The sequence below is a fragment of the Oreochromis aureus genome, linkage group 1 (genome assembly GCF_013358895.1).
Source record: "Oreochromis aureus strain Israel breed Guangdong linkage group 1, ZZ_aureus, whole genome shotgun sequence".
NCBI lineage: Eukaryota > Metazoa > Chordata > Actinopteri > Cichliformes > Cichlidae > Oreochromis > Oreochromis aureus.
This window is the reverse complement of record NC_052942.1, coordinates 35,383,813-35,401,864: the sequence shown is the minus strand read 5'-3', so window position 1 is coordinate 35,401,864 and position 18,052 is coordinate 35,383,813. Positions and strand designations below refer to the sequence as shown.

At 40.5% G+C, this 18,052-nt stretch overlaps 2 protein-coding genes across 3 annotated transcripts; one reads left to right on the top strand and one right to left on the bottom strand.

The window, feature by feature from the left end:
• Positions 1–847: 847 nt before the first annotated feature.
• On the bottom strand, positions 848–10,070 carry mrps11 (mitochondrial ribosomal protein S11). The gene is made up of 6 exons (XM_031746625.2): positions 9,887–10,070; positions 9,600–9,698; positions 5,740–5,838; positions 5,195–5,324; positions 4,286–4,351; positions 848–3,222 (listed from the first exon to the last, which is right to left on the bottom strand). Exons 1-6 carry the CDS (start codon positions 9,973–9,975, stop codon positions 3,115–3,117), a joined length of 591 nt encoding a protein of 196 aa, XP_031602485.1. The 5' UTR covers positions 9,976–10,070; the 3' UTR covers positions 848–3,114.
• Positions 10,071–10,540: 470 nt separating this feature from the next.
• Positions 10,541–17,621, top strand: mrpl46 (mitochondrial ribosomal protein L46). 2 transcript variants are annotated; one of them, XM_031746522.2, is made up of 4 exons: positions 10,541–10,822; positions 13,941–14,142; positions 14,541–14,711; positions 17,225–17,621. In XM_031746522.2, exons 1-4 carry the CDS (start codon positions 10,547–10,549, stop codon positions 17,467–17,469), a joined length of 894 nt encoding a protein of 297 aa, XP_031602382.2. In that variant the 5' UTR covers positions 10,541–10,546; the 3' UTR covers positions 17,470–17,621. The 2 variants fall into 2 exon arrangements, with proteins under 2 accessions (XP_031602382.2, XP_031602381.2); XM_031746521.2 differs by having other exon boundaries at positions 10,543–10,822; positions 17,222–17,621.
• Positions 17,622–18,052: the final 431 nt, after the last annotated feature.

Here is an 18,052-nt window from a genome sequence, read left to right as displayed (position 1 = left end):
TGAGGCTTTTAACCTGAGGCAGAGCGGAAGACTGTTGGTAAAAGCCTACTTTTCTTCATCCATCTATTTTCTTAAATACGTACCCAATTCAGGGTCACCAGGGGTCAGAGGTGGCATAACAGGCAGGAAGCTAAACGTTATAATAGTTGTTCTTTTTTTTTTCTTTTTTTTTTCCTGTCCCGTTTGGTTCTTTTGCCATCAGAATTATTGTCTAAAGGCGAAGAAAGATGCCCAACGGATTTACTTTACCAAATTGACCATCCCAGCCTTGCCGTAATGGTCCATTTGATTCACCTTTATTGTTTATTTTATTTTCACTTGCTGAATACGGGACAGACTTAACTGGGGAAAGAAAGAGGAAAGAAAAAAACAGCGGGGAAGAGGGACGGGGAAAAAGGGCAAAACCAAAACCAACAGAATAAGCAGACAAAAAAAATACATATATCGATCATCTGGATCACCTGTTGAGAAAGAAAGAGAAAGCAAGCAGAAGAAAACGAGAGTAATAAACAACATCACAATGATCTATGGGAATATGACAGTAAATACTAAATGTTAGACATTATTGTGCAGCACGTAAGATCGACAGCGCACAGTGTGCTTTGAGGTAAGAGCCAAAAAGGGTGTAGTTTGTGTGTGATCACCTGTGTGTACACCTGTGAGCATGGGCGCGCTTTTTTTTTTTTTTTTTAAAGGTTCCTTCATGTAATGATCTGCTAGAGGGTGTGGGGGGCCACTGCCCCGTCCTCCAGGGCATGACGCAGGTATGGAGGAGATCAAAACTCTAGACATCCAGAGGACCCCAGAACACAAGAGACCAAGGAAGACCAACAGAGGGGCAGCTGCGTCAATAGTTGTTCTTTTAATGAAATACAATACTTGTAGGTCAAAAGCATCAGATTAGTCTTTGTGTATCTACTTTTATTTGTGATACTGTATTTTTTTTCATCACCACTGTATCACTGAGGCCCCTTTGAAGCATTTAGACTGAAAACCCACAAACACATGACCCTGTTAGTCATTTCATCTGTTGCAATCTATTTTTGTCGAAACCGTGCACTGACTATATGTGCACTTATATGGTAAAACTGACTAAGTTAAAAACATTTGCACTTAATTAAGGGAGCTTGTTAAGGTGTAAAAAATTTTCTGGGGGTGTCTCAAATGTTAAAAATATCCAGAAAGGTTAAAAGAAAATCTTGAAGAGATGTTGAAACACAGACACTCAATAAAATTGATGGTACTTGGTATATACTTGCTTCCATTTCAACATTTCCCCACTCAGGATTGATCTTTCAAGTCAATATCTTGGCTTTTGCAGAGACCTACACTGATGTGCAATACTGTGCAAAAGTCTCAAGCTACCCCACGCATACATTTCACTTTCAGTTCGCCAGAATTTTGTAATTTTTAAAGTGGTCTTGAGCAGCACTTCTCCAGGCGTTCTGAAAGTCTCTAAAGAATTTTCTTTGAACATTGGCTGCCTTTTCATTCATTTTAAGTCCAGTCCTTGTATTTGAACATTTTCAGATCAGTTTTTTATATTTTGTTAAGGCACCTAACACTGACCTATGAATAATTCAAGCATAAAAAGGCACCTAATTCAAGGGTGAACCAGTGTTCTATCCATGCATAACTCAGAAAAAGAAATAATTTTAAATTGCATAGGGACTTTGTTGCTAGCAGCTTGTTGCAAAAACACAATTTGTTCCCATTTATTTATCAAAATCTACAAAAAAAAAATGCCAAAGATTATTTAACAGGAGAAAAAATAATATTTGTACTTTAAGGGGAACTGGACTAAAGATGAAGTGGGAGGAGTTAAAAATACTATGTAGAGCAAATGAACAGATCTGAAAGTGAATCCCTTAAGAAATATGACAAAGTTCAGCAAAGACCTGACGCAGGACCAAAGACGTGTATCGGGCCTCGAATTGATCCATCTACTGTTCGCTGAAGCCTCATCATGATCTCAGTGAAAGCGTGGATGTTACAGAGCCATTCTTAAGGAAATAGAAACAGATACGAAAAGGCAGAGGTATGCCAAATTACACAAGAACTGGACTGGCAGCAGGTCTTATGGAGTGACCAAAATAAATTTGAAATTTTTGGTTCAAATCACTGTCAGCATGTATGCAGAAAGCTACGGTCAGATTTCTATCCAGCATTTAAGGCATCTGGAAAGCATCTGACTGGCAACGGCTCCAGTTTTGCAGAATGACAATGACCTCAAATACACTGCCAATGCAATAAAAGCCATACATGCATGGAAAAAACACAGTGGAGAACTATGAGTCATGGACTGGCCTCCTGGAGCCTGGGTCTCAACACTGTTCAAGCAATGTGGGATCATCTTTACAGAGAAGGAAACAAAAGTCAGCCATCAAAGGAAGAATGTTGGGTGTCCTTCAAGAAGCCTGGGAAACTGTTCCTGACGGCTCCTTAAAGAAATGACAAGGTTGGCTTGGAGAGTTCAGGTTAGGTTGAAGAATAAAGGTGGTCATATCAAATATTGACTTTCAAGCTCATTAGAATGATAGAAACTCTGTTTGTGCCTTAAATCCTGTATTCACATGTATACTTGCATGTTTTAAAAAATTTCCCATTTTCCTAGCAAAATGTAAAGAAAAGAAGGGTGGAGGGGGGAAGAGAGGAGACTGTTGTATTTTTATCATGTTAAAAAGATGTGTGACTGTCTAATGTGCTGAAAGTTGACAATATAAAAAGGCACACAAGAAGGTTAAACTTGGGCAATCTTGCATCAATCTGCAGCCCTGTAGGTTCAGCTGTGTAGCATAGTCAGGATCAAGGGTTCCCGTGGCTACTAGTTGTTCCCACGCAGAGCCTTTTCTGTGCTGTGTACAAACATCAGTCTACTAATGAACATAAAAGCGCCTGCAGTGAGAATGAAGGTTTATTCATCTGCCAACAGTAGCAGCAGAGGACTGAGAAGCCTGTTCTCTGCTCATTAATAACACCCATCTGCAATTATTTCCCCAAAACGCTTTTTGTAAGGTCAGCTCAGAGCCAAAAAAGCTACACAACAAAACTCTTTATTAGCATAATTCAACACAAAAGCTTCCTCCTGTCGCAGTGCATTCTGGCACACAAAGATCACATCCTTCTGGCTTTCCGTGGGCGGCATCCATTGTGTGGCACGGGGGTGTTGTCAGTGATAGATACCACCTCCAGGCCTCCCATTGTCAGGCCTTTGATTGCAGACTGCAGAGCAGAGAAAAATGCATTCATTCATTAAGAAAGCTAATGGGAACAGATCAACATGTCTGCAGCTCCTTAAATTATCCTCATTATGACAAGTCTGGAAATAATTAGAAGACCACTTCTTCATGCTGTGACAGGTTTGCTGGTATTGACCGCCCACTCGCATATCGGCACAGAACAGGGTCAGCAGAACAAAACACAAAACTAGTTTCATTTTCATCCTGTTATCCTGCAGTAAATTTTCCTTCTTCATACAAATGGTTCCTTGATTTATTTTTTTTAAGCCTTCTTCAAACAGTGCAGATAAGGTAACATAATGAACAGGTAACACAAATAAAAGACATTTTATTTTAAAATGAGATTAATCAAAAGGAAAAAGTCAATCTCGTGCATATTTAAGCAAAATGCACTCGTACCAATAACTTTAACATGATGTCTTTGAGTTTGGAGCACAATGAATATAAACATTACTCAGCACTCAGGCTGAGTGCAAATTCACAGGTAGGCTGCTCCTCCGATTGCAAAAAACAATAGATGGGACCTGGTGAGCTGTCAGTGTAGCATTTTTCTACTTGTGAAAATAACATCAGCAATTTCTCACCCCACTGAGAAAGCCGACAGATGGGAGCATACTGACCAAACAATCAATGTTTTCTACACAGCCATCAGAGAACTTGCTTCAGAGGTTAAGGATCTATGTAATCTTATAGTATGTTGGTAAAATTACATATAATATTAAGAAGTTTCAGTTTCACATGTTTGCCTGTCCAACTGTCTGAAAATAAGCCAACTCTTTTGTCTTATTGGGTTATGACTGTATGCTTGCCTTTAACAGAAATATGACAAATTTCGATACCAAACTAAAGTACGAGTACAAGTTTATCATTTACTAAGCCAAAACAATTTTTTAAATAGGCTGTTTTAATGAGGCTCCATCCCTGTTAACTGTCTTCAGTCTGAAGACAGACCAAACAACAAGCTACAAAAATAATAACACTAATTAAAAATAAATTGTAGTTTTATCTGGAATAGATTTAAATATTTCTTTACAGAAACTACTCACCAAACGCCCGGGACCAAGACCTTTGACCACAACACGCACAAAGCTAACTCCTTTGGCTGTGGCTTTCTGTGCAGATGGACAGAAGAAAAATCTGAGATGAACAGCATCCCTTTGACTCCGGTGTTCAGAAAAGTCCAATAAAGCCAACAAATGAAATCCTCTCCTGGTTCTGAGGCTAATAGATGTGATTAGTAATCTTGACTAAAACACAGTTGAGGAGCTTTAGAGCTTTAGACACACCATTGCTCTGAATCCATGGCTTTTTCTCTGCTTTGCCACTTCTAACATGTTCAGAATAAGCAGGTCTCCAATTAATGCCATTCACTAGAGTCTTAAGATCGACTTCAACAAGCAGTGACTGCAGCTTTCATTACTTTGTGACAGTTTCGTGGCTTAGCAGCCATTACAAGAGAAAGTAACCAGTGCATAGAGGTATTCAACTGTTAGTTTTAGGTATGTATACAAAGAGGCTTAACTGACAAAGAGGTAAACAAGAATTATTCTTTAAGATATCCACCCCTCAAAACCAGTAGAAAAGACTCTTAATAAAAGTGTTCAGCAACTTTTAATTTTCAATTGTAGCAAAAACATTTAAAAACTGATGAGAGGAAAGTATAATTTAACTCTACTGAACATGGCAGCATTATAATAAAACTTAATTTATCAACTATGCTGATTACAACAAATGAAAAAGAAAATCTGTCTGACCATAACTTTGTTAGCCTGCAGCCTTTATAAAATCCTCAGAGAAGCCAGTTTGTTTACAGCAAACATTTAATATTCATGAATTAAGTGTTGCTGCACAAAGTGGAGAAGCAGCAGATGCTGTAGTCTCTAATTTTAATTTAATTGGAACAATCTTATGCAGGGATAACGAGGTGGCCCAGCGTTGTGTTGTATCGAACTCACCGCAGCAGCAGAGATGCCCGCAGTCTGAGCAGCGATCGGCGTCGACTTCTTGATATTTTTGAAACCTTCTGTTCCGCAGGATGTCCTCACCACGGACTGCCCTGCGCTGTCTGTTAGCTGGATGTGAGTGCTGGTAGAGAACACAGCGAGTTACTGGGTCGCAAACCGCCGGGCATTTTTACAGTGAGGACAAATCAGCAGTCGTGAACTCTAGCTAATATGTGGCTTTTAGCAATGGCCACCACAGCTGTTAATAGGAAATTTAAATCATAGCAGAACATCTGATTTCACTGAATTATGATAACAGATCCAACTAGCAATTTTCCCTCTAAAAGCAGGTTTCATGGTTACTTAATAAAATCAGAACACTACGGCAAATGGGTCTGAAATTACAAAGAGGAAAGACTAAAATAATGAAAGTGCTGACTGAATCTTGAATATGCTTTAAGAGATATTTTCTGACACTTACATTGCAACAAAGACAATTTGATCCTGTCAAAATACGACTATTAAAAAGCCAAATGTAAGAGTTTGCTTTCACTTACTTGTTGTATGTAGCTTTAATGTGAACAATTGGTAAGTCTTCAAACTTCTTCCCGGCCCATCTCAGTGCGCTGTCATGTCCAGGCAGTGGAGGTAAATAGCTGTAGGATTAAAACAAAGATTAGCCATTAATCATAATACTGCAGCAGGCTGTGCTTCTATTCAATGGAGCTTAGTTTGCTGACAGTAGGCAGTGAAACATGATGCTGACAGGTGTTAAATTTAAGAGAAAACATGAATAAATGAATGAAGACAAGCATTCTTTCACATCAATGCACCACATGATAAAGGTAAGCAATACAGTCATGCTCTGGGACATGTATGAAAAACCCTGTTAATTCAGGGTTTGCATTAAGATGGTGGAAGGAAAGGATTGAGTACACATCACTGAAGCTTCAGTCATAAAGACCGCTCAAGCAGACAATGAACATTTAAATCTACGTGAAAGTCATCAGTAAACAGTGTTGGAAATTGTGGTTGACAGGGCGCAGATTTGACGACTGTGGTGCACATGTGTTAGGAATAGCAATGAGAAAGGGAAAAAAAAATAAATACATACAACTTTTTTGTGTGACTGGAAATGTCAATACAAGCCACATTAGCAAGAACAAGCAGCTAATATTTTTTTTGTGCTGCAGGAGATAAAGTAGTGGTGAATGCATTAAAAAATGAAACAAAAACATACCACTCAACCTCCTAATAGATGCAGCTATGAAAATCCTAGGTAACATCCTTCTCAATTTATTGTGTTCACAAGCTTTTCAGAAAACTTGACCTTTGACCTTGAGTTCAAGGTCATGGAGATTTGGAACTTAGCAGCTATGCCTATGGTATCAGTTTGAAATTCCTAGGTGACTTTCTTTTTGAGTTATGGCATTCACAAACAACACCCCATCAGCCTCTTACAGCTGTGCCCCCCCCCCCCTCAATATACATGGTTTGTGCCAATTAGTCCATACCCCACTAGCAGTAAGATTAGGATTTTACAAGTTCTTCTTTTGATGTCAAATATTCAAACTGAAAAATGATTTCATATATCCATAATATATTACTGAGTATTCAAAATAGATTGGGACTAGTAAAATGTCACAATCTATTTTGTGACACTGGGATATTAAATTAAAGATAAAACCTGAATTGCTGACTGCTGAACAGTGAGGACATCCAGGGGGGCTTTGTTATATTATCACGATTTGATTTAACTCTCCTTTTGCTCAGATTATCAAATTACAGACCCCGGAAAACAGTGTGACACACACAAAAAAACAGAAGAAAAAAAAATCGAAACTGATTTTATATTTTATAACCAACTAACAAAATAACTTTCAGATGGCAGTTTCCATTAAGTGACAGGTGAGGAATGTCTCCCTCTCATTTTTTCCTCTTTCATTTGCCAAACCAATTTCCAGCTGGCTCCATTCCATTAACACATTCACCTTACACGTGAAAGCTCCCCGGTTCAATTCCAGGAGGAGACGCATGTCGTGCTGCAGGAGACCAAAAGTTTGCATAAATGGCAGGGTTGTGTCAGAAAGGGCATCCGGCATAAAAATCTGTGCCAAATCAAATATGTGGATCCATCTGCCGTAGCGACTCCTTGGGAAATAAGGGAGCAGCTGAATGTACCATTTGCTAAACAAACTTCCATTTGTTTACTTCATTTTGGAAGTACTTTAGCAAGGATACCCAGCTGAATTTGGGAGAGACTAAAAGCCTCAGCAGCATAGGGGGAAAGGAGCGAGTGTGACTACTGTGCTATTTTCTACCAATTACATTTAAAAAAGTGTTTATGTATATAGCGAGACCAAGAGTGCATTCCATCAATTCAATTGGAGATCCAGAGGCCATAGCACAATGCAAAAAAGTGAGCAGTACAGACACAATGAGCTGACCCTGGTAGAAGAACAGATGCATCCACTGAACTGAGCTAAGAATGAGAAGAATGAGGTTTGTGGCCAGACACAAGTGTATGTATATGTCTCTTTCTCATATGTGTATATACCACACCCAGCACGCCCCTGCGGGCGGTTTATCCTTCAAGCTCGGGTCCTCTACCAGAGGCCTGGGAGCTTGAGGGTCCTGCGCAGTATCTTAGCTGTTCCCAGGACTGCACTCTTCTGGACAGAGATCTCCGATGTTGTTCCCGGGATCTGCTGGAGCCACTCACCTAGCTTGGGAGTCACCACACCTAGTGCTCCGATTACCATGGGGACCACCGTTACCTTCACCCTCCACATCCTCTCGAGCTCTTCTCTGAGCCCTTGGTATTTCTCCAGCTTCTCGTGTTCCTTCTTCCTGATATTGCTGTCATTCGGGACCGCTACATCGATCACTATGGCCGTCTTCTTCTGTTTGTCTACCACCACTATGTCCGGTTGGTTAGCCACCACCATTTTGTCCGTCTGTATCTGGAAGTCCCACAGGATCTTAGCTCGGTCATTCTCCACCACCCTTGGGGGCGTCTCCCATTTTGACCTCGGAACTTCCAGGCCATATTCGGCACAGATGTTTCTGTATACTATGCCGGCCACTTGGTTATGGCGTTCCATGTATGCCCTGCCTGCTAGCATCTTGCACCCTGCTGTTATGTGCTGGATTGTCTCTGGGGCATCTTTACACAGCCTGCACCTGGGGTCTTGCCTGGTGTGACAGACCCCAGCCTCTATGGATCTTGTACTCAGAGCTTGTTCTTGTGCTGCCATGATTAGTGCCTCTGTGCTGTCTTTCAGTCCAGCTTTGTCCAGCCACTGGTAGGATTTCTGGATATCAGCCACCTCCTCTATCTGCCGGTGGTACATACCGTCCAGGGCCTGTCCTTCCATGATGGTTCCTCGTCTCCCTCCTCTTTCTTGGGTTTCTGCTGCCTGAGGTATTCACTGAGCACTCGGTCAGTTGGGGCCATCTTCCCAATGTATTCTTGGATGTTCGTTGTCTCATCCTGGACTGTGGTGCTGACACTCACCAGTCCCCGGCCCCCTTCCTCCCGCTTAGCGTACAGCCTCAGGGTGCTGGACTTGGGGTGAAACCCTCCATGCATGGTAAGGAGCTTTCTTGTCTTTATGTCAGTGGCTTCTATCTCCTCCTTTGGCCAACTTATTATACCAGCTGGGTACCTGATCACGGGCAGGGCGTAGGTGTTGATAGCCCGGATCTTGTTCTTACCGTTCAGCTGACTCCTCAGGACTTGCCTGACCCTCTGCAGGTACTTGGTGGTTGCAGCTTTCCTAGCGACCTCTTCATGGTTCCCATTCACCTGCGGGATCCCCAGGTACTTGTAACTGTCCTCTATGTCTGCAATGTTGCCTTCTGGTAGCTCGATCCCCTCAGTTTTGACTACCTTCACTCTCTTTCATATGAGAGGGAAGCACCATAGGGGAAAGGAGTGAGTGTGACTACTCAAGTGCGGGATCTACCAAGGGGATGCTCTGTCTCCTCATATGTGTATATATCTATATCTACATATATATATATTTATATATTTATTTATTGCGGTCACTTATTTGTTTGCTTGTTTTGTTTCTTGTCTCTTGGATGGGCCACCTAGAGACAGAGTTACTGCAAATCAGTATACAAACTTCTTTCCATCCTAATGGTATCAGTTTCTTCCAGGATGTCAAAATGCCCCATCCACAATATATTTTGCAGTCAACCCAGATAAAACGTAAAACGCCTGTCAACTTTTCGGGCGTTCTTCGTTGCTCTCAAATAAACTAAGTGCGCAATATCTTTCTGGAAAAATGATGGTGCATCCCTCCAGAAGAGTTCAAGAAGCGCGTTGGAGCAGTTTGAGCTGTACATTTTGGCACACCTTGCTAAGACTTAATGTTGTTTCATTTCATTTGCATGTACATTTGTGCCTGACCTGAAGTCCTTCGCAGTCTCTGCGCTGGAGGATGCTTCTTTTTCCTGATGCCTGACAGCACTGCTGCATACTGTCCGCTCCAACGCTCTGCTTCCACATCTGTACGCACACAATTTAATTAGCAACGACTTTATAAACCTGTCATATTAAACATAATCTGCTATTGATATTTTTATCATGATTATAAAGGTGTCATCTAAAATACTATGTGTTATCCAAATGCTACAGCCTAGAACTAGCCGTTAGCTAACATAAATGCTAAGAAAACATAGCCATAAAGCACTTACAGAGAGGCTGTACTTCCGTTTAGAGGGGCAGACAACTGTCGACATACGGTACTCAGTGAACTAAACAATATACAGCTAAATTTATTCATGTTCCACACACTTATACACAATCTTGCAGCCAGACGTTAAATAATTTTACACACAACAAACGTGACATTGAAAGAGCAATCCAGACCAGACCAGTAATACCCAAGGAGGTGTGCGGGGGTGGCGTCACATTCAAAAAAATAATATATGTAGAAGCTTCACTTATACATTGCTTATAAACTGCTTTAATTTAATTAAGATATAATGATAATGTTTTAATATGGCTGTATAAGTGGCGTATTATTGTTTTTTTAATATATTAATTTCATTTCACACCCACAGTTATGGGTAAATAGATCGTCCGTTTTCCCGCATAGAATTGTGGGTCGAGGACGGAAATGGTGCTTTCAAGTACTTGAAAAACCCTCGATATTATGCCATTTTGTGTTTAATAAAAACGTATCTTCGTCAACAAAACATTGGAGCGTTTTATTTGAATCACAATAAATAATATAATTGCTCTATAAACTACTAACAGCAGAGAAATTACGTAAAGAACCCTACTTCCATTTTGTTTTAATTAGCATTTGCTAATGTTGGTGTTTATTTATTATTTCTTTGCTTGTACATTGAATGCAACAGAAAAAGATGGCTGCGCCCTGTGGAAGAATGGCAAGTCGGCCTCTCCTACAGTTTCTGTCTCGTTTCAGCAGTTCTCCCGTCGGAAACACGGGCTTCCGTCAGTTTTCCAGCGCTACTGTTTGCCGTGCGGCTTTTCAGATCAATGAAGCGGCGGAAAGAGCGAATTCACCATGGACTCTGGTGGCAGCGGTGTATCTGCAAAGGCTGCCGGTCATCTCAGCGGACTGCAGTCCTATCGAGCAACAGTTCAAACAGATGCTTCACCAGGTGGGTCTCCGTATCATGGAAGGGCTGAAGACTATGAGTGAAAAGAGTAAACTGTTTTTGTTTTGTTTTTCTTAGCTTTCACAAAGCACATGCGGTCATTTGAAGAAAAATCACATGTTGGTTCTAGGCAGAAATATATGACGCTTGGGAGATGTTAGAATTTATATTTCACAGCTATCACTATATCAAGGCTAGCAGTGAGAATATAGAGTCCAGTTATTTTGTGATACACGATGCGGTGCAAGACAGTCCTCCAAGATGAAAACTGGGCTGTTCTAACAAAAGATTTATATAAATATGTTTGTGGATATCAGAAAATAAGTTTTTGAAGAAGAGAGTGCAGGCAGGATGGATTGGATGGACACGAGTGTCAGGGGTGATTTATAATAAGTTAGCAGCAATAGTGAAAGGGAAGGTGAAACCTGATATGATATATGTTTGGAGGTGGTGGATTTTCATTGGGATTGACCAGGATGGACAAGATTAGAAATGAATACATCAGAGGGGACAGCTCAGGTTGAGGAGTTTGGAGGCAAAAGATAGAAAGGTAAGGTGGGGATGGTTTGGACATTTTCAGAGGAGGAATAGTTGATACTATGGGCAAAGGATTTTGAAGATGGAACTGGCAGGCAGGAGGGAAAGAGGAAGAACTCAGAGGAGGTTCATGAATGTAGTGAAAGAGGACAGACATATAGATGGCTGGTGTGACAGAGGAGGCTGCAAGGGACCGGGTGAGATGGGAGCTGATGATCCATTGTGGCAACCTCTGAAGGCGGCAGCTGAAAGAAAAAAATAAAAATATTGGATAAATTGGATAAGGAAAAGAAAATGGATGTATGGATATTAAAATCTGAAAAATGGTCAGGTCACTCACTCACATGTTATTTGGCATTTTGAAATCGGAGGCAATATTTGAACATGAGTATCTCAAAAACTATTAAAGGTAAAAGCCTGAAGTTTTCACTTTATATCCGGACTCTGTGCAGGCCAGTCAAGTTCTTCCACACCAGCCATATTCTTCTGTCTTTATGGACCTAGCTTTGTGCACTGGTGCACAGTCGTGTTGGAACAGTAAGTGGGCATCCCCAAACTGTTGCTACAAAGTTGGGAGTGTGAAATTGTCCAAAATATCTTGGTATGCTGAAGCCAAGCCCCACACCATAATCCCCCAAACTGTACACTTGGCACGATGCAGTCAGACGAAAACCATTCTCCTGTCAGTGGCCAAACGTATCACAGTAACACACTTCACTGAGCTCCTAAGAACGACCTGTTCTTTTACAAATGTTAGTAGAAGCAGTCTGCATGCCTAAGTGCTTTTATTTTCGGTCAAACAGAAAATTTGATGATTTGAGATGGAATGATCCACCAACCAGTTTATAACCACCAGTTAACCTAACATCCATGTCTTTGGATTATGAGAGGAAGCTGGAAAGAACCCAAACATGGATATGGAGAACATGCAAATTCTATGCAGAACATCCCCAGCTGGGCGGTAGATTCTTCTCTGCTGTGCGGCAAAAGTGCTAAACACAGCAGTGTGCTCCCCATTTTTTGTCATAAAAAATATTTTAGCACATTTTATTCGCTCTGTTGTGGCATTTGAGGTGGCAAGAATCGTCACCGTTATGTTTTGTCAGTATTGAGGTCATTATAATTTTACAGAATTACTCATAGACTTTTATTTAATAAATTTGTTCATTTAAGTGTTCTTTCTGGAATTTTAACTGATAACTAATATTCAGATCTGCCACAGTTTTGTGAATTAATTTAAAGGTATGCACAAAGGAAGAAAATTATTGCAGAACACGGTGGTATTCGTTTTTGTCTCTGTTATCTTGTTGTAATAATTGTTGGAGGCCAAATTATATCTAGACAAATCAAAGAGCTGCACAGCTCTCATTTAAAAACAAAGTTATATGTCAAGTATAGACTTAAAACAGAGGCGATGGCAAAGTTTTAAGCAGAAGTAACTTGTCGATCAGTGGTTAATCAGTTCAAACCAATCAACTCAAGAAGTCCTGACCTCAAAATTCTTCTCACTCTGTTTGCAGATGGAGGTTTACTGTCTGGTGGTTGTGTGCTGTCTGAATAACAGATGGTTTCATGAGGAAATGTAGGAAAAAATGTTCAGAGTAGTCTAAAGCCTGAACCTTTGGCCTGCTGAGATTATTTTAACTCAGATTTACTTCATTATTTCAAACTTTGGCCAAGTTTGATGTGAACCTTCAGCTTTGTAATATTATATACATGCACCAGGCAGTTTTACTTTACTGGTACTCTTTTTCCCAATAAGGCAACAAAGGTGCCTTATTCCAAAATTCCACTACATCCCTGAGGTGCTGTATTGGCTTGATATCTGGTGACTGTGGAGGCCATTTGAGTAAAGAAAACTCATTGTGATGTTCAAGAAAAAAGGTTGAGATGATTTGAGCTTTGTGATGGTGTGTTATCCTGCTGGAAGTAGCCATCAGAAGATGGCTACATTGTTGTTATAACGGGATGGATGTGGTCAGCAGCAATGCTCAAAAACAATGCTCCCACGCTATTGCACCACCACTATCAACCTAAACTGCTGATTCAAAGCTGAATGGATCCATATTTGATGTTGTGTTTGCCAAATTCTGACCCTACAATCTAAATGCTGCATTTCTGAAGACCAGGCATTGTTTTTCCGATATTCTGTTGTCCAATTTTGGTGAGCATGTGCAAATTGTAGCTTCAGTTTGTTGTTGTTAGCTGACAGGAGTGACACACTGTGCGGTCCTTTGCTGCTGTAGCTCTTCTGCTTCATACTTTTGTTGTAACAAACGTTTGTTCATGTTATAGTTGCCTTCCTTTTGGCTTGAAGCAGTCTTTTTGTTCATCCATGAAACAGGAAAACTTAGTAAATTATAGCTTAATTCCCATGTCTTTAAAAACTACTAATTTCTGTTGTAAAGTATCAATTCTGAATAATGAAAAAAAAGTTACATCTTTCAGCTCTAGTATAATGTTCATCTGGGGCTTGGGGATGGATAAAGGGTTGCTCTGCCACAGTGACAACATGAGACTCAGCAGCAATGCCCAGACTGAAAGATGTCCTTTTGAGAAACAGGCCTCTTCTGGATTCTTTCAGATCGAGCTGGAAAAGAGCGTTCTGTCGGACCACGAGCTGCGCCTGCTGGAAGATGCAGAGAGGATGAGTCGTAAGCAGGCGGACGACTACGATTCAGATGAAGAGGACAGCCATGGGGACCAGGAGATAATGATGGCTCAGGACTTGGAAGACATCTGGGAGCAGAAAATGAAGAGCTTTCAGCCAGCGCCAAGGGTCAGAGGTCAGTTTAGGCAGTGTATGATCAGTAAAGGAGTAGACCAGCATGTACACAGTATGAAAATATACTCAAGCACTGCAAATGTGCATGATGAAATGTCTGTAATTTAATGTGATGTATTGTAGTATTCAGCCTTTGGTGGTGCTCCAATCATTAATCAAGTAAAACAGAATGAGAATGAAAATTAGATTATCTGAAGGAGTCTCACAGAGCTGTGTTTAAATGAAATTACCAGAGAGTGAATAGCCTTTAATGTATTTTTTGATATTCAGAAAATCTATTTGCTCCAGAATTCTAAATTAGCATTTTGCTCCCTGTGACATTTAAAAAGTTAGTGTGAGTTTTGCAGACAACGACAGAGCTGTTGTGAAGCTGCTGACCACCTCCTGTCTCTGGTTTAGCTGATGTAGATAAGGACTTGACCTCAGCAGAGCGCTGCTTGGCCGACTCCCTGGTTCTTCTGGCCGAGCAGGAAGTGGGTGATGAGAAGCTCTGGCTGCTGCCTCAGACTCGGTGGCAGGAGGGGGAAACGCTGCGACAGACGGCTGAGAGAGCTCTCACCTCCCTGCCAGGTAACTTAAGTTTTCAGGCTGCTAAGCACCAGAATTATTTAACAAATTTAGTTTCCTAACAGCTTTTTATTGATTTTATAAATTAATTCAGGTGTACTTCAAACTTGAATGGGTCTATGACTACATTCTTTTTCATTAATCTGCCCTCAATTTCCTGATTAAATCATTTTTCTCTAAACTGTAATTAGTGCTGGTTTAAATCAGAGAATTACTAAGGCATCAGCACTACGAACACAGTGTTATTAGATAAACTTCCCATTAATAAACGGGGATGTAAATTGTAGTCAATTCCCTTCATATTTGATGCTTTATGTTGGAAAATACTTTTCATGATTTTTGGAAAGCCTTCATATTTTGGCTAATTGCAGCCCACTTTAATATGAAATGAACTGTAAATTGTAAATATGTGAACAAATAGTACTTATTTTAATTCCCAAATATCAGCCCAATCAAACTACACTAATTATAGATAGAGCATGTCACGGTACCCACATCCTGTCTAATTCATTATTTCTTGTACAGTTAAGCACACAGTTTTCTGGGATTTGAAACATTTGTCTCTTTAGTATTATTCTCATGTCAAGAAGGATGAAATTTTTTTTTCACATTTAATTCAAAAAATGCTGTGAACAAGGCTTTGCCCCATTTCTGATTCCAAGGTCAAAGCCTTAATTATGCCAAAGCATCTCAGTCTGATTTTACTCTGGACTTTGACTAGACCGCTCTAAAACCTGCTGGAGTGTTCTCAATCACTGTGCTGCTGCATAATCCAAGTGGGGTTGAGCTTCATGGCATAAACTGATGGCTGAACGTTCTCTGGAATATCTGGCAGAGAGCAGAATTCATGGCTGCATCAGTTACAGCAACTCGTCCACAGACCCATCATACTGCTACAACCACCATGTTTGTTGATATGTCATTTTTATGAAATGCATTTCACAACATAGCAATGGGATGCAAAACTTCCAAAAAGTTCAACTTTTGTCTCGTCAGTCCAGGGAGTATTTTCCCAAAAGTCTTGGGGTTCAACAATGGGGTTTATTCTTTGGCAAATGTGAGACGAGCCTTTGTGGGGGTTTTCTGGTCAGCAGTAGTTTTCTCCTTGGAACTCTCCCATGGATGACATTTTTTCACAGTCTCTTTCTTGTTGTTGAATCATCAACACTGACCTTAGTTGAGGCGAGTGAGGCCTGCAGTTCTTCAGATGTTGTTCTGGTTTCTTTTGCGATCTCCTGAATGAATCCTGGGAAGGTTCACTATTGTTCCAGGTTTTCTCCAGTTGTGGATAATGGCACTCACAGTGGTTCACTGCAGTCCCAACATCTCAGAAATGGGTTTGTAAGATTTATAGACTGATGATTTTGTCAGGAAGGAGGCAAATACTTTTTCATAGCATTGCACGTGGGTATTAAGACAGACCCAGTTTTTGGACAGCTTTATGTAGCAAGTGAAACGAAAACAAATTAATCTGCTGATATTTGTTAAATATGTTTTTATCAGCTAAGAACTTTCCACATTTAAACAAGTACCCCAAAGTGCAAGTGTGTGTTGGATATTTAAGCACATTTTAAGGGCATTTGAGGTACTGTTAATATCCAAAATTATTGTCCACATGCTTCATTTGCTGCATTCTTACTGTATTTGCATCCTGATCTCTTTTGTTATAATGATCCAGCTTTATCCTAAAGATCTTTAAAATCTGATGTGATCATTCATAAATTCATTATCCACAACAAGAGGTTTACTGTAAATCCCCTCTGAAACCCCACTCCGACAACTCATTTGCATACACCTCGTAGAGCAGTGCTTGGCCCCGAGCTGTCATCTCCGCTAAGACGTCCACTGATCTCAGCCGTAGATTAGAGCCTGTTTCGGAAATAATAAGCAGACGATTTGACCAAAATTAAGGGTGAGAGGTGAAAGCTGATGACTAATGGCAGAAATATTCCCAGTCACCCAGTAATGATCCCTCACATTAAATATATTAACTGTCTGATTCTCAACGTGTATCCAAGCTTTAAAGCATTTAAATAAGAGTCCACAGACTGACTGTATTTAACCATTTCACAACATTTCTCAAGCTATTAATGTGTCAGCTCCATCAATCACTTCCTAAGCCATTCCCCTGACAATAACATTTGGTAGAGGGTTTTATTTAAGGTGTCTTAGAGGAGCAGAAGTTGATCCATTTTTAATATAGCTGGACTCAGTGAGAATCTCTAACATGGCCGTGTTGTGCCTCACTCTGCACATTGAGCCAGCAGGGACCATGGGGATTTACACGACATGATATTAGATTAAAAAGTGGGTTGTTGTCGCAGCAGAGAAGAGAAACAGAATATGAGGGTGATGTAACACTTTAATTAGAGGAGTCAAACACTGATGATCCACAAGAATGCGACAACATAAAGCGGCACCATTAGAAAGTGTTAAAAGCTGCATAAAGGTTAGCAACATCTGCACTTTTGTTTCCATCTGCATGAACTCACAGCCTGTTTTCCTACCTGCAGCAGCTGGTTTCAAGGCGACTTTCCTTGGCAACGCCCCCTGCGGAGTGTACAAGTACAAACTGCCCAAAGCCATTCGGACGGAGAACTCAATCGGGACAAAAGTATTCTTCTTCAAAGCCATCCTGGCAGATGGTGCCCCTCCCAAAACCAAAAAAGCTCCTTTTCTCTGGGTGAAGAAGAGTGAACTGCAGAAATACCTCAAACCAGCGTATATGATGAAGGTCGAGCGCTTCATCCTAGACTTGTGACACTTAAAGTTATACAGGGACACTGACTTACATTTATGAGCCCCAGAAAGTTACCTTTATTGCTTATCTGTCATCTTGTATCTCATAATGTCTTGTGACATGTCTGTATATTTCATTCTACAAATAAAGTGTTTTTTCACACGTGAAACAAAGTAATATCTACCTGATTGTAATGTTGTCCAGAGACTATGTGATATTTTTGGCTGTTAGGAGTATCTGCCTGGGACAAGTTTCAAGAAGTTTATGGTAGATATTACTTAAGTTAATTTTCACTAGTTATACTACCTGATCAGGAATGTCATGGGGATGGAGGTGCTAGGTGGCAATTTGCTGGAAAAGTAATGTAAATTTACAACCATGGAAACTGACGATATATGTATGATATTGGCTGTCTTCATGGTTCCACCTCGCTGCACACTAGCATCATCTGTGGATTGTCAGTGCCTACTGTTGTACACATCATGCCATCACCAAGAATTTTTTTTTTCTTGTACTGGTCATTCTCACAAAAGTAAATCATGTACGCCCCAGACAAATCTGAATGTATTTTCTGTTGGAACATGGTGAGATGTCCCGGAAGCAG